General features: G+C 45.7%; 1 protein-coding gene across 1 annotated transcript in view; it reads left to right on the plus strand.

Annotated features, from left to right (window-relative positions):
• LOC119172434 (uncharacterized) overlaps positions 1-23,053 on the plus strand; it is a 35,116-nt gene extending 12,063 nt beyond the window's left edge. Inside the window, exon 3 of the mRNA XM_037423538.2 lies at positions 20,630-23,053. Within this exon, the coding sequence (XP_037279435.2) occupies positions 20,630-22,828 (2,199 nt within the window). The 3' untranslated portion in view covers positions 22,829-23,053. The remainder of the gene's footprint in view (positions 1-20,629) is intronic.
• Positions 23,054-23,323: the final 270 nt, after the last annotated feature.

Consider the following 23,323-nt stretch of genomic DNA (forward strand, 5'->3'; position numbering starts at 1 on the left):
AGTTAAAGGGGAAAATTGCCTGGTGGAGTTTGGCGGAATTGTCCGGCGCTCACCGGCTGAGTAGTTGTGTTTTCCTGTGCGTATGTGACGTCTGTTGAGCCCTCAATGAAGCAGGTGTTGCCCTCTACTTCATCAAAGACGGTCGTCACCAAACCGACTGCCGGCGCTGATCTCTCCGGACAGTGGCTGCAAACCTCAGCCCATCGAGATCTTCACCCCCCCCCCCCCCCGCGCGAGAGACTGTTACGACCGGCCCTGGGGAGCCAAGCAGGGAGAGTTTGGGGGAGAACCGGTTCTTGACCTGACGGTGTCGTCCACCCCCACCTCCCCATTCGGGTTCCTCCTCGCCGGGAGAGCTACGGGGTCTGCTGTGCGTTCGTGACCATATTTGGTAACATTTTGGGGCGCCGGGACCATATATGGACCTCGTGTTGGGTTGTGCCACTCCTTGTGTTGTGAGAGGTGTTTTCCCCTCCCTCGTGGCCGAGGTGCCGGCGACACCGTATTGGCGGACGATGCGGACAAGGCGCCCAGTGTCAACAACGTGGCGCTATAAAATGCCGAAGACGTTTTGTATCACACGCACTCTTCTCTCTTTGAGTCAGTTGACCACTTATACACATGTAAATAAATCTCTGTTGTTCGTTCGGGCGCTTCTTTCTCGCTGAATTGTTGGACGATGGATCCTGCGACGGGGCCAGCTACCGAAAACGAGACCGGCAGGACCCGGAGTCCCAACAGGAGTCATTAAAATAGGAATTGTCCTACAAAAATCCTACTAAGGGCGAGTTTATGGTGTATCAATGATAATGCATGGAATGCTTCTTAATAAGATGCATCAATAGTTTTAGCTAAATGAGCATCACTCTATTGAAAGATAGAGACCACATTCCCCACCTTCCAGTCATGAGGTAATACCGAACACCGTAAAGATTGTTGAAAAAGTTTCGCGAGAGTTATTCCGACTACACTCCGGTTATTTTTATTATGTTAGAGTTCACCACATCAGCACCAGAGGAAAAAAGTGCCGCCATATCCACGAAGTGAATGATGATGAGTGGGCGAAGCTCCGGAGGTAAACCTGGTAAACCATGAATCCTCTGTACATTTTGCCCACTCGATTTTATTACATCGCTCCCCCTAGCGTACGTCGCCGCACTAAATCGAACGATTGCCTTCAACCAATGACACGCACCATATGTAACATCATTCCTATTTTATAAGATCTCGCGTCTTTCATCAACTACAAGTACCGCTTTCTACTTTATAACATCTTGCATCTTTTCATCATCAGCTACAAGTACCACCATCTAGTAAACACTACAAGAACTAAACGAGAGGTGGCTACATACAGCAGACGGTACCGCCATCTAGTGAACACTGCAAGAAGTAAACTAGAGGTGGCTACATGGATGGATGGATGCTATGAGCGTCCCCTTTATAACGGGGTGGTGACAAGTATGCCACCAGGCTCGACGAAAAAAAAAATCTTTTTTCTTTTTTTTTATGTTGGCCTAATGCCTCTACTTCGATAAATTCTATCTTAATGGAAAAAAGGTAAATTTTCAGCTTAAGTTCTCTGCCATTTACGGCACACTGTCCATATTTTATTTTTCCAATATTTATTTTTGTCCTTTCTCTCTAATTTTCTGCCACCAATACTCTAACCGTCTCTTACTTATTTCAATCGCGGGTGTGTTCAGCTTTCCATTGTTGTCCCTAAAACCCAAGGCTTCCTGTAGGCTCGTGCCCAAACGTACACCTGGGTGGATATCTCCACATTCAATCAGAACATGCTCCGCCGTTTCCTTATCTTTCCCGCAGCATGTGCATTGTTCTTCTTCTTTACTGAATCTTGCTTTATAACTACGCGTTCTAAGGCAACCCGATCTCGCTTCAAACAGTAAAGCGCTTCCCCTTGAATTATCGTAAAATGCCTCCCTCCTTATTTCATTTTTGCCCTTTCGGTAGTTACTCAAAGCCGGTTTTTTCTCCATAGCTGCCATCCAGTAAATCCTCTCCGCCTCCCTGACTTTTCCCTTAACGCTCTTTGTTGACATATGGCTCACAATACCAGCCGTATATTTACTAGTGAGTCTTCTAGTTCTTTTTCTCTACTGTGTGTCCACGCTCTTCCTATACAAATAACGGAACACCTTCTCTGCCCATCTACTCTCCTTCATATTTCTTAGCCTTTCTTCGAACCTTATTTTGCTCTGCGCTTCCCTCGCCTCAAAACCTGCCCACCCCATATCGCCCTTTACAGCCTCGTTTGTCGTCTTCCCGTGAGCACCCAACGCGAGGCGTCCCACAGTCCTTTGATTTACATCCATTCCCGATTGCACCTCTGCCCTCATGCACACCACTGAGTTCCCAAAAGTAAGCCCTGGAACCATTGCACCCTTCCACAGACCTCGAAGCACCTCATACCTATTGTATCCCCACAACGCTCTGTGCTTCATTATTGCCGCATTCCTCTTTCCTTTTGCTGCCGAGGCTTTTTCCTGTACCTCCATGTATCTATCACTCTCATTTACCCATACTCCAAGGTACTTGTATTCACTTACCCTCGGTATTTCTTGGCCTTGTATGGACACCGTCTGATCACAGGGATCATTGAATACCATCAAACCACACTTCGTTACACTGAATCCTAGTCCAAGAGCTTCACCTTCCCTTCCGCATATATTCGCCAGCTGCTGTATATCATCTCGACTGTCCGCAAATAAGACGATATCGTCCGCATAAAATAAACCTGGAAGCTTCTGCTCAATCATCATGCCGCCCTGTTTGTGTGACAGATTAAAACCAATGTTGCTACCTTCTAGCGCTTTTTCCATACTCACCATGTACAGCATGAATAACAGTGGGGACAAAGGACATCCCTGTCTCAGACCCCTGCTAACCTTAACGTTCTCTTTGCTACGCATTCCTTCCCACTCTATGCAAACTGTATTTTCTCGGTATATCTCCCTCAAAAGCTGTATACAGTCGTCGCCCATGCCCATTCCTTTCAATATATCCCACAAAATTTCCTGATTAACGTTGTCGTATGCCCCAGTGATGTCTAGAAAAGCCACGTACAAGGGCCTATTCTCTATTTTAGATATTTCTATACACTGAGTGAGAACAAACAGGTTATCGTCTAACCGCCTGTCGACTCGAAATCCGTTCTGAAGTTCTCCCAAAATATCGTTATGTTCGGCCCATGTTTCTATTTTCATTTTTACTGCTTGCATCGCCAACCTGTATAGTACCGATGTAATGGTTAGTGGTCTATACGAGCGAATCTTGTCCTTTTCTCCCTTGCCTTTATAGATTAAGTTCATTCTACTTTGTCGCCAACTGTCCGGTATTTGTCCGTCCTTTAAGCTTTTTTCTACTGCTTTTAACAATGCTTCTTTAGTGTTATGTCCTAGTTCGTTAATGAGGCTAACGGGAATCCCATCTAAACCCGCGGCAGTGCGCTTTGGAATTTTTCCTTCGGCCTTTTTCCAGTTGAAATTATCTAGTACTAGCTCTTCCTCTGTTGCTTTCTCCGCCACACTTTTACTCACCGGGGAGATCCCCTGGACGCTCTTTTGAAACGAATCGGCTGTTACCTTTTGGATGTAACCTAGCGCTTCGTACCCTTCCAATTGATTTCCTCCTTCATCTAGAATATGTTGTTGCGTTGTGACAGACTTCCTACCTAGCGCCTTTATGTGGCTCCAAAAAATCCTAGGCGCGGCCTCCTTTTTTTCGTGTATCTCTGTCATCCAGCGTTCACTTTCACCTTTAATTTTTGCCTCTACCAATTTCTGTACAAGGGATTTTTTCTCCAAATATATTTCCCATATTTTTTTGACTTCGTCCTGCGGCCGCTTCTCCTTTTTTGCCTTTCTATGCTCCCGTGATGCTTCGCGTCGCTTCTCGATCGCCTCCCGGATTTCCTTGTTCCACCAACTTTTTGGCTTCCTTTTTCCTTTCCAGCAAACGGTTTTCTTCTCTTTCCCTATCTCCTTCGTCATTAGATGTAACAGCTCCCTATACTCCCAGTCCTTGCCTGGTTGTTGTTGTTGTTGCCCCTTCGCACTGGCACATACCCACTATGGGGGATTGGCCATGAAATCTAGAAGTATCCTATATGAGATATATTAAAAGGTTTATCCTTAATGAAAAAGCTAATGATGTAATAGAAAATAATAATTAACTAAAAAGGAATATTAAACTAAACAAATAATTGAAGATTGAATCAAGAAGAGAAAAGGTGAGGTAATACTACAGTGGAAGACAGAAATTTTGAGTAGACCAGACAATCGAGCTTATCTCACCCGGTCACAATCAAATGAATATGCAAATTTCATTCAAAATTAGACAAGTGTCTTCAGAAATATATTTAAGCAGGCATTATTATGACATGCGCTTTGATTCTCGAATGAAATTGCATACAGCATCGAATACGCTCCTGTGGCAATGTCCCAAGCTAAAGGCACCGAAACTTAGAACATTATCTGCCTGGTATTTCGCCTACTTCTTCCTCGACTCTTGCGGCTATATTTATTATTTGTTTGTCATTTAAATACGAGCTGCCAGACTTTGATTCCATGCTCATATTTTTAGTTTCGTATCCCATTTGTAATGTTATTCGTTTATGATCACTACCCAAGCTGTTAATGCCTTCCTCGTCTATCCTCATTTCTGTCAGTTTGTGGTAAATTCCTTCAGTCTTGAGACAATAATTAATACTTGATTGCTTGTTTCCGACTTCCCATGTGATCTGGCCGTCACATTTAGGCCCCGTGTTAACTATCTCCAGACTATGTTGCTCGCAAAGATCTAGTAATAACTTCCCATTGGTGTCTGAATATCCGTCAAGGTCATGTATGTGGGCATTCATGTCCCCTAGAAGGATGATTTCGGCCCCATTACCAAATTCCTTAATATCCGCACTCATGCAATCCACTATCTCCTGATTCTTTTCTCTGCAGTTATTCCCCGTCCACAAGTAGGCTACCCCTAGCCACGTTTCCTTTCCACCTACTGTGCCCAGAACACAGAGGTGCTCTGAACACGTCTGTTTCACTCTAACCCATTTGGCTCCGCGGTGAATTAGCATTCCTACACCCCCACCTTTCCTTTCCGATATGGTCCTGTTACACCCTTCCCAAACATAATTTTTAATATGTGGTGGCTCTTCCAAGTCTCTAAGGTGTGTTTCTGTAACCGCATACACGCCTATCTGTTCTTTGTTTAACTGCTCCTCAATCTCTAACCATTTTGCCTTCTTTCTGCCACCCTGCATGTTTATGTAACTAATTGCAACACGCGCCTTTTTCCTTTTTCTTTTACCTTTTTTCTGGTTTTTCGCAATTCTACCTGTCAAAGCGTCCTCCTGGTTGTTTTCCCTGTTACGAGCTACCCCGGACTCCGAAGGGCCCGTGAGCCCCCCAAAAAAGCTACTGCGCGTCCTGCCAGTCGCCAGCCCACCTCGTGTCCAAGCCTCTTATCGAAATGAATCTTGTCTCTTTGGAATCCACCCCACCTGTGCACTTCCCTGTTTAAATCCACTACCTCGAAACCCTTCTCTCGACTAATTCGCCATATCTCTTTGTTTGCGTCGACTACCGCTCTTTGCAGGTTGATGTTGCGTACTGGTACTTCCGGTACTGTGCATACTACAATTTGCACCTGGGGGGACACGGTGCGCATGTCATCCACCCCTTTCGCCAAGGTCGTCGCTAGTCCTGACGATTCTTTTTCAGGACGTCATTTAACCCTCCCGCAATTACAACGAGGTTACGATTGTTAGCTTTAGCTGCGAGTTGTTCACCCGCTTGATTCATTACTGTCCCCAGCGTTTGTCCTGGGAACGTCCCTATCGCAACTCTCTTGTCGCCTTTCACCCTTTCTTTGATTGCCGCTGCGCATCGGACTAAATTTGAGTCACCGGCGATGATGACCTGTTCAGACATTCCTTCTGAAACCTGCACCTGGCTGCCGACTAGGTGACTAGCGTGAGTCACGGCTGCTGGTTTGCTCCCTCCCTCCCTCAAAACTACTTCCCGGTAGCTGGGCCCTGTGGCCAATGTATCTGCCTTTGTCATGCCTGTTTCCCTCACCTCTCCCGCACGGGGGGTCGTCGCCATAATGCTTCCGCCGTCACCTGCGTCTTCGTTCCCCTTCACGACCTTCGATAGGCCTTTCTCGGCTGCCCGGAGCCTTTCATCCATGGCTGACGTTTTCTCTCGCTCCTTCGCCAATGCATTCTCCAGCTCTGCGATTTTCTCCATGAGCCCACTCTGGACCGCCATCATATTTTTCATTTTCTCCTCGAACTCGCACTGTCTACACTTGGCGTCATCTTCTGCTTTCTCTTCCGCACTAATTTCCACCTTCCTCCCTATCCCGCACTCTGAACACTTTACGTTCTTTTTGACCATGGCTAGCTCAGTTTACCGATGCCCACGTGTTAGAAAACTGTACTAAAATACACTGGTCTAAGCCAAAAAGAACCACAATAATAAATAAATACGCTACACTTCACAGCACCTGCGCATGCACGTGGTCGGTCTACGCGCAGGCCTCAGCCACGTGGTGGCTGGAGAAAAAAAAGACACAGAACAGAATACTAAAAAAAAAACGTACACCGTACTAGACCTAATCAAGCTTTACGCTAGCGCCTTACGTTCTCATAACGCTACATACAGAGGCAAGCTGGAAACATGCAAAAACACTTATCTGTAGCTGTCATTCCGGAGCTCTCCAAAAACACGTCCGACCTCGACGAAGGCGCCTCTTACATACTGGGGACGGTACCGCCATCTAGTGAACACTGCAAGAACTAAACTAGAGGTGGCTACATACAGGGGACGCACAGCCCACGCCCTAAGGAGCTTCGCCCCTAAAAGAATTTTTCAGATTATCAATGACCGTGGCAACACCAACCCAATCTATAACAATAAAATTCATAGGCAAAAGTTTTGGCCAGGTAACTATGGTAATAACGCAGTGCCCGTTGTACAGAAGAAAAAAAAATTAATGCGTTATTTAAAACTGTAGATCATTGGCTGGGTAGGAGCATAGTGTTATCGCTATAATATAACTGTATGCGACGTTTTGTTGAACCACCGGCAATGCTCCAAAATATTCTAGGGTTAGTTTGAAATAGAGACGGCTTTTGCGAACTGAAATGCAGAGGTGAAGTTCTTATGAACTTGCTTATATGCTAGCTAGTGATCAATACTATTCGTTTGTTTTGCTCGACGGAACAATCTTTTCTTATTCTTTGACAGGTGCTTCAAAAAAGAGTTGAACCATGGTGTCTGGCAATAAAAAACAATTTTCCTCTTAGGAATATATCGCACGACCAGATAAACATTTTTCTCGGTTTACAGGGTCCAGCTTTCTTCAACAGAGTGATTATCAAAGTTGCTTAAATAGCCCTCTGTAAACAATTCTAATTCCACTGTTATTGATCTTGTATCAGCTCCATAAACTCTGATATTATTCTATGTTTTTTTCGTATTTTCGTACCGTGTTTTGGGGGCAAAGTGAACAAGTGAATGATCACTCAATTCTGGGAGGTAAGTTACCTGAGAACCCAACTCTAGAAATGTAGTACATATTAGGTCAAGAATACTGGAAGACGTTGCAGTTGTAGGAGTTGGTTCATGAACAAGTCGAGTAACAATACAGTGATCACAAATAGTAAGGAATTGTGTACATTGAAGAATACAATTTTTGTGCCATTGAAATCTTTACACCATAAAATTGTGCGAATGTTGAAAGCACCTAAAATGAGTACTGGTGTTTTAAAAAACTGAACTACAAGACCATAAAGAACAGCGTAGAAGTCATTACAAAAGGAAAGTGAGGCACCTGGGGGACGGTATAAAGCACAGAAGATAAATTCACTACTTACAATAGATACGTGTACACAAACAAGTTCTACATATACAAAAAACAAAGAAGCGACCTTTCAATCTAAAATTGGCATCAAGATACAAAAAGTACTGCAACATCTTAAATTCTATGGTCAAAAAGGCCAAGAAAAGTTATTACGAAAAAGAATTTATAAGTCGCCAGAACAATTCTAAAAGAAAATGGGAGTTGCTCAATACATTCCTAAACAGAACAACGTGTCACACTTCAATCTCAAAAATTATGTATAATGACTGTACGTACGATGACGCGCTTGAAATAGCTAATGCTTTCAGTGACTTCTTTTTTGAAATTCACAATCAGGATCACACGGGCGCTGAATGTAGCATGAGTCGAGTTAATTTTTCGTTTTTTCTTTTCCCTGTAACATCAGAAGAAGTTTTCACCACTATTAAGAGCCTTAAAGATACCTCTCCTGGATTAGATGACATTCATGCACGTCACCTAAAAATGGTAGGCCAGTTAATCTCTCCAACGCTGGCCAGCATAATTAACAGCATCTTTAAAACTGGAATTTTTCCACGCACCCTTAAGAACACAAAAGTCATGCCCATTTTTAAGAAAGGTGATAGGTCAATTATTTCCAATTACCAACTTATTCCTATCTTATCATCCGTCAGCAAAATAATTGAGAAACTATTTGTTAGTCGCCTGAATAGCTACCTAAAAAAATTTAATCTCTTGAACGACCGCCAATTTGGTTTCCGTTCTGGTAGTTCAACCGACTTGGCGGTAATCTCATTAACAGACTACATTAAAAGTTCCATAGACAAAGGACTCATTGTTGGATCCGTATTCTTAGATTTTTCAAAGGCTTTAGATACAATTAATCACGGTATGTTACTAAAAAAATTAGAAGCCTATGGAATAAGAGGGCCAGCGTTAATCCTTCTGAAAAACTACTTGTGTGACAGAAAGCAAACAGTTTATTTATCTGGCAAGTTTTCAGACACTAAAACAATTAATCAGGGGGTGCCACAGGGTTCAATCTTGGGACCATTATTATTCATCCTATATATTAATGATCTTCCTCTACACGCTTCACCCTCACAATGCATGTTATACGCTGATGACACTACTATCTCAGACTCGGATGTATCTATAACAACGTTAACTAATAAATTAAACACTGCCTTAGCTAATATTGTCACTTGGTGTCAGAATAATCACTTGATTTTAAATCCAAACGAAACTAAATTCATGGTTTTCCGTTCTTCTCAAAGACGACTTCAATTTTCACCTCAGGTAACCCTCGACTCCCACTTCATTTCGACTAGCGACTGCGTTTCATTTCTCGGTGTCTATCTCGATGAACAACTAAAATTTCACAATCATATATCACAAGTTAGGAAAAGAACTTCTTTCGGCATAAGAGCACTAATAAAAGCTAGACATTGTCTGTCTACTTCTGCTCTCCTTTCACTTTATCACGCATTCATTCATAGTCATATAAATTACGGTATTGCTGCCTATGGCAACACATATCAGTGTCATTTCTCTTCTATTCAGCATATACAAAATCAAGCTCTGCGCATCATTTCCAACTTTAGTCGCGATAATATTAATATCGTACGCATGGAGAATAACGTGCTCACCACTAATGATTTATTTGCATTTAATTTAATTACCTTGCTTTTCAGGTTAATTAATAAAGATCTCACCCACGAGTTCATTTCCTTGGATTCCTTGAAGAATAATAACCCTACTCGCTTTGCTCAAAAAAATAACTTCTTGCTGCCTAAAGCTTGTACTAATTATGGTAAAATGACAGCATCATTCAGTGCTATCAAAATATGAAATTCTGTTCCTCACCCCATCAAAACATCGTCATCTCTTCCTCTTTTAAAAAGAACACTCAAAGCTCATTTCTTGAACCAATAATTATAACTTATTCATAGCATGTACTGTTTTTAGTGCTTTTTTTCTTTCCTCTATACTTACATATGAACATTATGTGAAATACATTGTTATTGTTCATGGTGTATCTCTTTACATGCTTTCAATTTTGGTATAAATATATATGTGTATATAGATGTGTGTATGTACATATATGTATGTGTATGCATATTTAATATCAGTATTTATACAATTAGAAAACAGTTCTGTACGCGTAAAAATGTCGATGTCTCCGATTATCGTTACCGTAGTATTCTTTCTGTATAACTATTGTACACTTGTTTTTAGGTTGACTTGATATTTCTTTTATTTTTTCCATTTTCGTGCATATTTTGTAATCCTTACCTAATGATCATGTACAGAGGGTCCCGGTACGGTTCTTCTGACCTTGGGACCCTCTTCTGCATATCCTTAACGATGTAACCATACTATGCAAAAATAAAGATTGATTGATTGATTGATTGATTGAAAGGCGCTACAATACGAATAGTTGAGGACGCGAGCATATCAGAAACAGCAATGAGCATGGCACCCCATGAACCGACATGACGGTGCCAGTTATATATATTATAATTCTTTTCACATTGAAGTATTTCAGTGTCCTTGATTTTGGTGGAGAGCTGGGGCTCAGTTATCACAGCTATATCAGCAGAGCAAGAATCGATGACCGATGATAACGTGGCATGTTTGTTAAGAAGATTCTCGAATTTGTAAAGAGTAGCGATACATCGCTTTCTTGATTCTCAAGTTACTCCATCATTGCTTCGAGCGTGCGCCTTAGCGGCTTGTTGTATTTCATACATTGAGACGGTGAGTGTGCAATAAGCGTACGATTTATTATTCATGATCAGTCTGTTACATCGCAGTGAACCGGACGGATCCTTTGACTTCATAAATTCAATTAATTTCTTACGTGGCTGGCGGGTCTATCTACAGAAATCTGACCCGGAAGGTATGAGAGAAGCTTTGATTTTACTTCCCTGTGAAAGCATCACGTCTCTATGCTTCGTCGAAAAAAGCTTAACAATAATAAGCTGGAATTTGCCGGCAATAAAACTGCCGAGTCTCTGTGCACTGGAAATATCGATAATTGAAATTCGATAATTGAAAGTTAAGCTGTTTTGTGAGCGATTCGTGCACACAGCTTCCAGAGTGGAACCACGTTTCATCTGAGGTGTCAGGGATGCTGTAAAACAAAAGATTGTCGCTCCTGGTACGGTATTCTAAATAATCCAAACGTGGCTACACTAATACGTTCTTTCTTTTAACTGCTTGTCACACTATGCTCAAGATTTTCGTATCGCATCTATTGCCTTTAATATTTTCAACGGTTGCTTAAAGAGCAGTTAGCCGATTTATCACGCCGATAACTTTGTGCGCTGGAGCTTTTTGATTGTCTTTCAGTTCACGGAAAGCATCTATTAGTTCCTCGTGGCATGTGCCACCATTTTAAAAGAGGACGGCATTAGCAATTAGTACTTCACTATCACGTGGACCGGAATTCATTTTAACGTCACCGCAGGGCAGAAGTTGCTTTGTAACAAGTACACAATCACCTACTGGTAAGAGCAATACAGTTGCGCACGGGAGAAGTAGCAAGCGAGTATTATTCATACGCTTAGAGTGAAGCGTTCAGCTAATACTAACCTGAACAAAGTAGAAAAATTAATTTCTGAGCGACGAGTGCATGGCTGTCGCTTTCCCTTGCCCACTGAAGACTGGTCACTGTTACGAAGCACGCCTCCGACGACGTTACGAAGGGCGCCACGAATCCCACCGCTGCAACTACTGTTTACGAAAAACGGCGACGCCAACACGGTCCCGAAGGCGCCACTGCTTCCAACTCCGCCGGGAAGGTCACCAGCCGTTTGGTAGCGTATGTTTCTCAGCTCGCGACTGCTTCTGTGCAGAGCTGATAAGACGAGCGGACGAGACGACGGCGAGTTAAACAAGGTTTATGTACAGCATATATACAGAGGCATTACAAATTCGGCACTGGGGCCGACAGAAACTCGAAGAGCCGAGCTCTCCTCTCTAACACATAGGTCTGCTCTCAAACGGGTCCACTCTGACACACATGTCAGCTTTCCCCTAGGACCGCCGATCGCGACGCGCCGCAGGGCTTCTTTTATATGCACCGGGTCCAACGCAAATGTCCAACCAGAGGCGCCGCTGGTCGTCAGGGCAGATTCCTCCGATGGGGTCGCCGCGCAATGCGTCAGACCCCCAGACATGAAGACGCCAGTTGTTTACTCGACGGGCTCGCTTGCACGTGCGCTGACTCACTGCACGTGGCGACAGAAAGGCGCCGACAGAAAGGCGCCGTGGTGTGCTGACGCCGTTGAGTTGTTGATCGCGTTAAGCGGGCTCGCGGCTGGCCTTGACACAGATTGCCTTTTTCAGAGACACGGCCGTTCACTGTGGACTCGCAGGCATAACAGCACCCCCGCCGCCAGACAATGCGCCGAAAAGACGAGCTGCTTCCATGGGGCTCGGATGACAGGCGCGCTCGTTCGCCAGGTCCCTCTAGGTTCGCCTCCAGGGCCATGGAGAGAATGCAGCTCCAGACTCTGTTCCGGGAACACATCCCATTCTTGACGATGGATTCCAGCTCCACTGGTTTGTCGCCACAACTTGTCGACCAGCTTCACTCGTCTTTTCTGACCATCTTCGGTTTCAGCACTTGTCGATGGTTCTGCAACTTGCTAAGAACGGTTCGACAACAGACAACACACGACACAAGCAAGTGCCCTCTGTCACCCGACAGAACACCAGACAAAGTATAGTACAACATATATCTAGCTAAGTGTCTATCGGAATTTCGTTCCCTCTACATCAAGAGGCACATGTGGGACACAAGACTCTTAAAATAAGAACTTGAATTTTCACACTTACAACAACGCAACGAATTAGAATACCATATAAAGTTGGTCGCCTTCATATCACTCTGAACGAGAGCGCTCAGCCCAGGTCGTGATGAGGTCAAAATTTTGCCCCGTATTGCCAGCCAGAAACCGAAAGGTTGAGAAGGTACTAGCTAGAACGCACTGCTCAATGCACCTGCATTAGCGTTTAGCTTTCCCTTTTTTTTAGCGCACGTCGAAGTTGTGCTGTGGAGAAACACGCTCCAACTAGGTAACCGGTCACTTTTAGGCGACGATACCTTTGCGGTACCACGAGCGGCTCACACTTGCGACGTTGCACAGGGGAACAACGATACGGCTTGCTACGGATTGACTCCTCACCGCTTAGCTCGATATCGTGTTCGATCACGCTCGTGTTTCCGGGGCGGTCCGAAAACGCGTCTCCAAACTCTGAAACAATCTTTCTCAGGTCCTCCTTCCGGACTTCACTTAACCTAGGCTCTAGGTTTATCTGCTCCCAGATTACTTTCGATCCCCCTTCGATTACCTCACTAGAACTCAATTCCGCTCCCTCTTCCTCTGAAGCACTTAAATGTAAATTTACGACTGCTTTCAAGTTACTGTGATAAATTTTGTTTCGCCGCCTTCCTAATTTCACTTCATAATTCGTATCGGGAATCTTCGATATCACTTTGGCGGGCCCTTCCCAATGAATCTCAAGCTTGTTCCTTTTGGACGGCTGCAGCAGCATTACCTGATTATCAACTTCAAAAGCTCGTTTCTTCACCGATTTCTTGTAGTGCTCCTTCGACAGCACTTGTGCCGAATTTTTGTGGCTTTCCACTAGCACTTCAATCGAGAGGTCCTCACGCTGCTCTCGAATGAGCGTCTCTCGATCAACTCTCGGCAGCTCGCTCCAACTTTCCGCTACAGGCGAGAGCGTTGCAACCCTTACACTACATTGGTACGCCCATTGTTGGAATATGCTGACGTTGTATGGGATCCACACACACAAACTGAAATATACTTAGTAGAACGAGTCGAAAATAAATCCCTTCGGTTTATTTACCACGCGTATAGTAGACACTGTTCAGTCACTGAACTCCGTAATAGATCCGCCCTTCCCACATTGGAGTCGCGTAGAAAGCTACATCGCTTAAAATTCCTTTATAACATAGTCAACGGACACTCAGGACTCGCCTTTAACACTTACATGCAGTACAATACATCGCGGAAAACTCGGAACAAGCATGATAACACCATAGTGGTGCCACTTACAAAAACAGATTCTCGGCGATATTCCTTCTTTCCACGAACAATTTCCGACTGGAATGAACTACCTCATGACGTCACCAGCATCGCAGCGCCCGACGCATTCTTATCAGCTGCCACTGCATGTCTGTAGTAAAAGCTGTCTGGTCGTATGTGCAGATTTCAATTCTTTTTATGATGTTTTTTCACTTCGTGTTAGGAACAAAATTTGGATTGTATTTTTGATACCGCTCTTGTGTTGCTCCTGTAACCCGAGTATTCATGTTCCACGCAAACCTGTTATGTGGTGATTTTACTTCTGTGCCGTGAAGAATAGTGTTATAAGTGGCTGCAAGTATGAAAGTTTGTATCACTCCTGCCTTGGCCACCAAGAGGTGGCTGGCAGTATGCAATAAATAAAATAAATAAATAAATAAATAAACCCTCTTGCTCTGACTCAATGGCTCCATGTCGTCTCCCCCTACGCATACCGCGCTGATCGCTTCGGCGACGGGCCGCTCGCGTGACTGCTTACATGACTCACGCGGAAAATTTCCTTTCTGGGGTTCCGTCGAGCCGCCGACAAGGTCACTTGAGAGTTCACCGCATTGAACAAGGTCAAGCTTCCGCGAAAGCTTTCGCGCTTGCGATCGCGTGAGGGCCATGCACGCAAAGTTGGGGAAGAACGATTTGCCCAGCGCTTTGAGAAGCTGCTCTGAGTTGTTGGAAAAAAGATATGAAAAACGATCATTTAGCGCGGCAGACACAGCCGCTTCGGTGCGAAGCTTACCGAACGGGCCTTCAATGACAACAGTGGCGATTGGTAAGCGAACACTCTGCTCCTCGGCGACTTGCCTGATCCACGCGCATTCTCCTGTAAAGTCATCCGGAGACACCAATGAAGGATGGACAACGTCCATGGTTGCCACTGAGTCTCTAAGTGCTCGGCACGTTTTCTCATTCACCCTAATTTCTTGGAGATACGGCTCCAACAACCGCATGTTTTTTTCTGATTCTCGGATTGTTGCGAAGGCAAACTTTTCCTGGCAGTTTCTCGCGATGTGTCCTTCCTTTTTGCAGTTGTAGCAGATTAGCGGCTTCCGTTTGTTTTCCGATTCTAGGATAGTTTCAAACTTTTGCTGACAGTTTATCGCGATGTGCCCTTCCTTATTGCAGCTGTAGCAGATGTGCGGCTTCTTTTGACCAGGTTTCCTTGAAAAGCCCTCTTTCCATTCACCCTTTTCCACGCGCACTGCCCTGCTATGCAACTTTCGGCGAGTATAATACTCCTCAGTTAACTCTGCTGCCTTGTTTAGCTGTACTTTACCAAGTCTGTCCTGCAGCCAAAGTTTGACATCCTCCTCGATGCAGCGGTAGAATTGCTCCAATGCAACGCATTCCACCACTTTATCGCGGTCGTCATAAACACCTTCGCCCTTGAGCCATTCAATTAAATCGGCTTTAAGACGAAACGCGAAGTCAACGTGTGACTCATTCCCCTTTTTAGCATACCGGAACCTTTGCCTGAAAGCCTCGGGTGACAACTTATAACGTCTCAAGAGCACTTCCTTAACCTCGTCATAGCTCTCAAACGCTTCCCTCTACAAGCAAGTTATCGCGTCGGACACTTCGCCGGGAAGTAGAGCTAACAGGTTCCGCGCCCAAAAATACCGCTCCAAAGCGTTTCGCTCACAGACGTGTTCAAACTTGACGAGGTACTTCGCCATGTCCTCGCCTACTACGAACGGTGGCAGTTGGTCCCGAATTCTAAAACCGCTGACCTGAATCGTCGGAGAAGCTACGCTAGGCGCCTGCGAACACTGTAGGATTGCCAATTCTATTCGTTTCAACTCTAGGCGCTCCTGTCTCTCGGCCTCCTCGCGCTCGCGACGTTCGCGCCTTTCAACTTCTTCACGTTCGCGAGCTTCGCGCCTTTCAACTTCTTGACGTTGGCGAGCTTCTACTTCTCGCCTTTCAGACTCGTCACGGCGTGCTTTGATATTTACCCAGGCCTCATCGACTTCCTCAGCCGACACTCCCTCATGCTTCATGATCTCAAGGATAGCTTGCTTTCGTTTCGCACGGCCCAAAGTAATGCCGAGTTCCTCACAAATTTCGATGAGTTCCTTCACTTTAAGGTTCTCCATCGTTCACACTAGCCTCTTGCTGTTTGCCCCTGTTAACAATTTACTTGCCTTACCCACTATAAGTCAACTAGCAAGGCGCGCGAGCAATTTTTCACACTCCCGTGTTTACCCCCTCCGCATTAACCTTGGTTTCAAAGCGCTTTGACTTGGCTTGAAACGATCAAAGCTCACTTCAATGCTTCACACAGCCCTTCTCTAAACTACTACAACCTGAGCTAGAGTAGTCTGGTGAACTGAGGGGAAAACATCAGGCACTCACCGCATCGATGTCGCTGACGCCGGCCGATCCCGCAGCTGCCAACCACTGTTACGAAAGACGGCCTCCGAAATCCCACCGCTACGCCACCACTGTTGCGACGACCGCTACCACCACTGTTGCGAACGACGGCCAATCCCGCCGATGGCACCACTGTTGCGAAGCGCGCCTCCGACGACGTTACGAAGGGCGCTACGAATCTCACCGCTGCAACCACTGTTTCGAAAGACGGCGACGCCAACACGGTCCCGAAGGCGCCACTGCTTCGAACTCCGCAGGGAAGGTCACCAGCCGTTTGGTAGCGTAGGTTTCTCAGCTCGCGACTTCTTCTGCGCAGAACTGATAGACGAGCGGACGAGACGACGGTGAGTTAAACAAGGCTTATGTACAGCATATATACAGAGGCGTTACAAATTCGGCACTGGGGCCGACAGAGACTCGAAGAGCCGAGCTCTCCTCTCTAACACATAGGTCTGCTCTCAAACGGGTCCGCTCTGACACACATGTCAGCTTTTACCTAGGACCGCCGATCGCGACGCGCCGCAGGGCTTCTTTTATATGCACCGGGTCCAACTCAAATGTCCAACCAGAAGCGCCGCTGGTCGTCAGGGCAGACTCCTCCAATGGGGTCACCGCGCCATGCGTCAGACCCCCAGACATGAAGACGCCAGTTGTTTACTCGACGAGTCGCTTGCCGAGGCTGACTCACTGCACGTGCACGCCAGAGAGGCGCCGACAGAAAGGCGCCGTGGCGTGCTGACGCCGTTGAGTTGTTGATCGCGTCAGGCGGGCTCGCGGCTGGCCTTGACACAGATTGCCTTTTTCAGAGGCACGGACGTCCGTTGTGGACTCGCAGGCATAACAGCACCCCCGCCGCTAGACAATGCGCCGAAAAGACGAGCTGCTTCAACGGGGCTCGGATGACAGGCGCGCTCGTTTGCCAGGTCCCTCCAGGTTCGCCTCCAGGGCCATGGGGAGAATGCAGCTCCAGACTCTGTTCCGGGAACACATCCCATTCTTGACGACAGATCCCAGCTCCACTGGCTTGTCGCCACACTTGTCGACCAGCTTCGCTCGTCTCTTCTGACAATCTTTGGTTTCAGAACTTGTCGATGGTTCTGCAACTTGCTAAGAACGGTTCGACAACAGACAACACACGACACAAGCAAGTGCCCTCGGTCACCCGACAGAACACCAGACAAAGCATAGTACAACATATACCTATCTACGTGTCTATCGGAATTTCGTTCCCTCTACATCAAGAGGCACATGTGGGACACAAGACTCTTAAAATAAGAACTTGAATTTTTCACACTTACAACAACGCAATGAATTAGAATACCACTTAAAGTTGGCCCCTTGAGATCACTCTGAACGAGAGCGCTCAGCCCAGGTCATGATGAGGTCAAAATTTTGCCCCGAATCGCCAGCGAGAAACCGAAAGGTTGAGAAGGTACTAGCTAGAACGCACTGCTCAATGCACCTGCCTTAGCGTTTAGCTTTCCCTTTTTTTTGATAGCGAACGTCAAAGTTGCGCTGTGGAGCAACATGCTTCACCTCAGTAACCGGCCACTTTTAGGCGACGATACCTATGCGGCACCAAGAGCGGCTCACACTTGCGACGTTGCACAGGGGAACAACGATACGGCTTGCTACGGATTGACTCCTCACCGCTTAGCTCGATATCGTGTTCGATCACCCTCGTGTTTCCGGGGCGGTCCGAAAACACGTCTCCAAACTCGGAAACAATCCTTCTCGGGTCCTCCTTCTGGGCTTCACTTAACCTAGGCTCTAGGTTTATCTGCTCCCAGATTACTTTCGATCCCCCTTCGATTACCTCACTTGTACTCAAAACTTCCGCTGCCTCTTCCTCTGAAGCACTTAAAAGTAAATTTACAACTGCTTTCAAGTTACTGTGATAAATTTTGTTCCGCCGCCTTCCTAATTTCACTTCATAATTGGTGTCGGAAAGCTTTGATAATACTTTGGCGGGCCCTTCCCGATGAACCTCAAGCTTGTTCCTTTTGGATGGCTGCAGCAGCATTACCTGATTATCAACTTCAAAAGCGCGCTTCTTCACCGATTTCTCGTAGTGCTCCTTCGGCAGCACTTGTGCCGCGTTTTTGTGGCTTTCCACTAGAGCTTCAATCGAGAGATCCTCACGCTGCTCTCGAATGAGCGTCTCTCGATCAACTCTTGGCAGCTCGCTCCAACTTTCGGCTACAGGCGAGAGCGTTGCAACCCTCTCGCTCTGACTCAATGTGGTTTTTATACTGTCGCATAAGAGCCAAGGTATATACAACTGGTAGCGAATGCTTCATAGAAGCTCATACGTTCAGAAAATGGCGGCTGATCAGCTGCTCATAAGGTTTAGCGCCATCTCTGTGAGGAGGGAACACTTCCGACCAAACAAAAATATAAAGCATATGTGATGCTATAGCTAATATACAAGTGGCGTCATTTTGTGTCCACTAGCGCCAAGTTTGATCTAAAATTACTTTTCATAGGCCCCTAATCGCTAAGGACTCGCACTGAAGCGATCACCGGTGAGCCCTTCACAAGTGCGCTTTAAGCCAACGCCAGATAACTCATAACTAGATAATATAGTTTAAAGATGTTTAATCATATGATAATGAGAGACGCCGTAGTGGAGGGCTCCGTAAATTTGGACCACCTGGGGTTTTTTAACGTGCACCCAAGTCTGAGCACATGGACCTACAACATTTCCGCCTCTATCGGAATTGCAGCTGCCGCAGCCGGGATTCAATCTCGCGAACTGCGGGTCAGCAGCCGAGTACCTTAGCCATTAGACATCTGCGGCGGGGCGCCAAGAGACTGAGAAAGCCACGGATCAAGTATCATGGAAAGCTGCACATAGTAGAAAAAGAGATTCATGAGTGATGATTGCATGGATGCCGCTCTTGCATGAGCGACTATACGTAAGACGGGGTTGGATACATAGCATTTTGGAGGAGGTGCATTGCCACTGCCTGCTCCATGGTAAGTGCGCGGGAGAAAACGGGCCCTCCCCAGAGTATTGGCAATTTATCTCTAGCTAACCATCCCGTCTCCTCCCAGCCTCAGCCAGATGGTTCGCCTTGTGAGTCCTCGAGACATGCTGTTCGCTGCCTCCTTGTCAGGGAAAGGAGTGCGCAAGCGCCCAGATGATAAGAACCGCAAGCTTACCATGCATATTAACCAGTATTTGTACAGATTCCGACCAGATTCGCTCATTTCCGTAATTGTCAATGGCGATTTTAGCTGCTTGCAATTACAGTGGCCATTGTGGAGGGCATCGCAAGAGTAAAGGCCGATTTCTCAGCCTACTCAGTTCAGCAAGTTCTAACAGATCCACACTGACCGCAGGTATCAGTGTAGTTGGTCTTGCTGAATGCCAACTATATTCTCTCGCATGATGTCTCAGTCTAGGAACCTGAACTTGTGCTCGTTGGCAGTGTCAGAAGACATTGACTTTGAATGGATCAGCGAATGCTATTATCAATTCCTTAACTTCACCGAGGAAACGGAACTGTATCGTTTTATTGAGTTTATGCTCTGGAACATACTGGTGCCCAAATAGATGAAAGCGGTGATGATCCTGAACCACATAAATGGTTCATCAGTGACACAGAGAAACGTAAAAAAATAGAAATTGTAGAGAAACTGTACTTACTAAACATAAATGTTTATGACTGCTTTAGGCATGTCATACGTTGCACCTCGTCAAATTCACCTGATTTCAGAAGTCCTGGCACGGGGACGCCCTACTGTAGCCTAAGCGCGTTTACGACGTATCATTGCGCGTTTACAGCAGCCACAGTTTACTGATTTGCTTGAAAAAATGCCTATTAAAGTGTTTATACTACAATTGATCTCTCCTACTAATCATATTTAAATCTGCATATTTAAACCACAACAGTCGAGTATCTTAATGCTCTAACATGAGACAAGATGCCCAATGCACCTCGCTACCTGTGTGATGGTCCGCACACCTATTGCCATTAGCTTACCAAGGTGTCAATCGTCTCTGCTGCTATGAATAGCGAAATTACAGTAAACATGAGAGCTGCTTCGAAAGACTTCATCTACCTAGCACATACAGTAATTAGATCTATAGAACTTTACCAAAAACATGCAACAATTCACCATTTGTTTTGCAGACAACTCAGTCACGACCAGAAAAACATTCCATCATGTAAAAACTGCGAAAATCTTTTACATTCTCTCTTTATCCCATTAATCTAAGTCACTAATCAATACAAGCCCGTAATTTTCTTTTTCTTTTCCTACAGGGCACGCCTCTACTGTTCGTTTGCCCAGGTCATTTGCAATACAATTATGAGCTTCAAGTCTGTGACTATCCGGAACGAGCCAATTGTTTCGAACTCCAGCAGTACCCTGAACAAGTGACAACATATCTCCCTGTCGCTGCGCCTGAAGCTAGTCATGTGCATGTGGAGGAAAATCCAAAACCAGAGGACAATGCAGCTCCTCAGCCTACACAAGTGCCAGAAGAGATCACTCCAGAATCCCAAACAGAGCAACCTAAGGCAGCAGTAGAGTTCCAATTGCATTCCACGCATGTGCCATCTGAGTGGCTAGATACTCTAATACAAGCACGTTCCAATGACAAAGGTGTCAAAGCAGTGACGGGGCCTGCTGAGTCATTCGGTACACCACAGCCACAGCCTTTCCAAGAAGAAGATCAAAAACGTGATGACCACGGAAGTGCCTTAGCATCAATGGATGAGACACCTACAGCCTCCGCACTCCAGCCACAACCGACAGAAAATCCAACCGAACAGGAGCCACAAGAAAACGTTGCGTCATCTGTGCCTACGGACGGCCAAAATCTCCTCATAGTGGCTGCACCTGACTCGCAGCAGAAGCCTTCGCGACAGAAGACTGAACTTAAACGTGATCCAGAAGCAAGTGAAGATGCTACTCAACTTTATCAAGAACTAGAGCCCACTAGTGAAGCAAATGCGATCGTAACTGCTTTGAAGCCACAGTCAGAGGAAACGCCCGCTGTGATAAAAGAGAATGCACACATTGTTATTGACCAAGTGGAAACTGGAGGCGAGCAAGAACGACCGTTGTCTCACACATCCCCTCCTCAAACGCCCGAGCCACTTCCCACAGATGAACAAGTAGGACCAGAACCAGCGCTGCCATCAGATGACATTCAATCCCAGTTAACCGACGCTCAACGCGTGGAACTAAACCATACAAATCAGCAAGAAGAACATGAGTTACAATCTTCAAATCAAAAGTCTGAAGCCGTTGATGACACGACACAAGCAGAATTGCAGCAAACTGTGTGGAAGGCACCGGAGTCATCGGCAACCGAACCAGAGCCTACTGCCGCAACAGTAAAGTTTGAGTCGGAGGACATGGAGGAGCTCGCCGAATCCTCGCGTCAGCCTTCTGAGATTGTCGAGGAGCAACAATCCTCACGTGACATAACAAAGTTGGATTCTGTGAACGATGCGGCATCTGGGGTAGAACTGGAAACTTCTGAAAAACCTCTGGAAGGTCCATATGAACTTACAGAAAAGCCTCATGAGCCAAAACAAACAGAAGAAGAACCGAAAATTGAGCCTCAGGCAAAACAAGTGGCACTTGAATTAGAACCAGCAGCCACAGAGCATGCAATAACACTGGCGCCGGACCAAAGTGAAACACAAGCGCAGCTGGAGCTCACACAGCAATCTGAATTAAGCCTCAATGAAGCTACACCAAAAATCACTGATGATGCTTCCAACACAGAAGAATCTGTCACAGAGCTTGGCCAGCCTGAACCACAGCCAACACCAAAATCAGCCGAGATCCAGGCACAGACTACCGAACAAGCTAAGGAGCCGAAATCAGCGCTGGAGATGGAACCCCTCGAATCAGAATCAACAGAAATGGCTGTGGAGCAGGTGGTTTTAGCAAATGATCTTTCATCAGAATCTGGGTCAGAACCTCGAGTGCAACTGGATGATACACTTGAGACAATCGATCCTCCAAGGACAGCACTGACGGAAAACTCCGTTCACACGAAGCCCTTGTCAACTGCCTCAAATGATGAGGCTGATAAAGAAGGCATGGAAGAGATCGCAGTTAGGTCTGCAGTTACAGAAGCAGATGCTGCGCCTTTTAAAAACAAAGTATACATAACTACTATAAAACCTGAATCTGAGCGGGATCAGCAAGATGATTCAAGTGCCATCGGATCAAGTACTCTAGGGGAGAATACAGCTTTACAGCCAAGCGATGCAGTGGCTGCGGGATCCGAAACCTTAGCTACTACAAATGCGGCAGAGCGTGTTCCTGGAGTTTCTGAGTCAACGCCTAAAAGCTCCGCCAGACTCTTAATTGATGACAGCGTGTCAAACATGGACAACCCTAAAGGGGAAACGGAACAACCTCCACAAATCGATGATGTAGATGCAGCGTACGAAGAAAAAATACGAAGTGATGCTGTAGAGATCGACTACTATAGTTGAACGCTAAAGCGCAGCACAGCTTATGTGACGCAGGTGAACAGGAACGAGCTATTTCATGCGTCTTCTACTTTTTACCGTTTTACCTCAATCTTATTTATTTAAGAAGGGACAATATTAAACTCGAAAAAAGTGTAAATTCAGTTGCTTTGATGGTAGAATGTGTATGTGTTGAATAAAGGCTTATCAGTCGAATAGAAAGAGAAAAAGAAATTTTTCTCGCCGAAACAGCGTTCTGAGTGAAACCATGCTGAAAACGATTTTGACCATGCCCATATCGCCGCAATTGTCTTGGTCGCAGACATCATGTTGTGGCCAGACTACAAGAGCATGGAACGGCTTACATCACCGTTTCAAGTAAGTTGGTACAGATATTGATCGTGATCAAACACGCACCTTCATTTTTTTGTTGCTGATTTAGTCACAGCATAAGTGACAGTGCGCCATTCCACTTGCTTAACAACAGACGTATGTTCGTTGAAACGTCTTCCCATATCC

Source organism: Rhipicephalus microplus, chromosome 4 (assembly GCF_043290135.1).
Source record: "Rhipicephalus microplus isolate Deutch F79 chromosome 4, USDA_Rmic, whole genome shotgun sequence".
Taxonomy (NCBI): domain Eukaryota; kingdom Metazoa; phylum Arthropoda; class Arachnida; order Ixodida; family Ixodidae; genus Rhipicephalus; species Rhipicephalus microplus.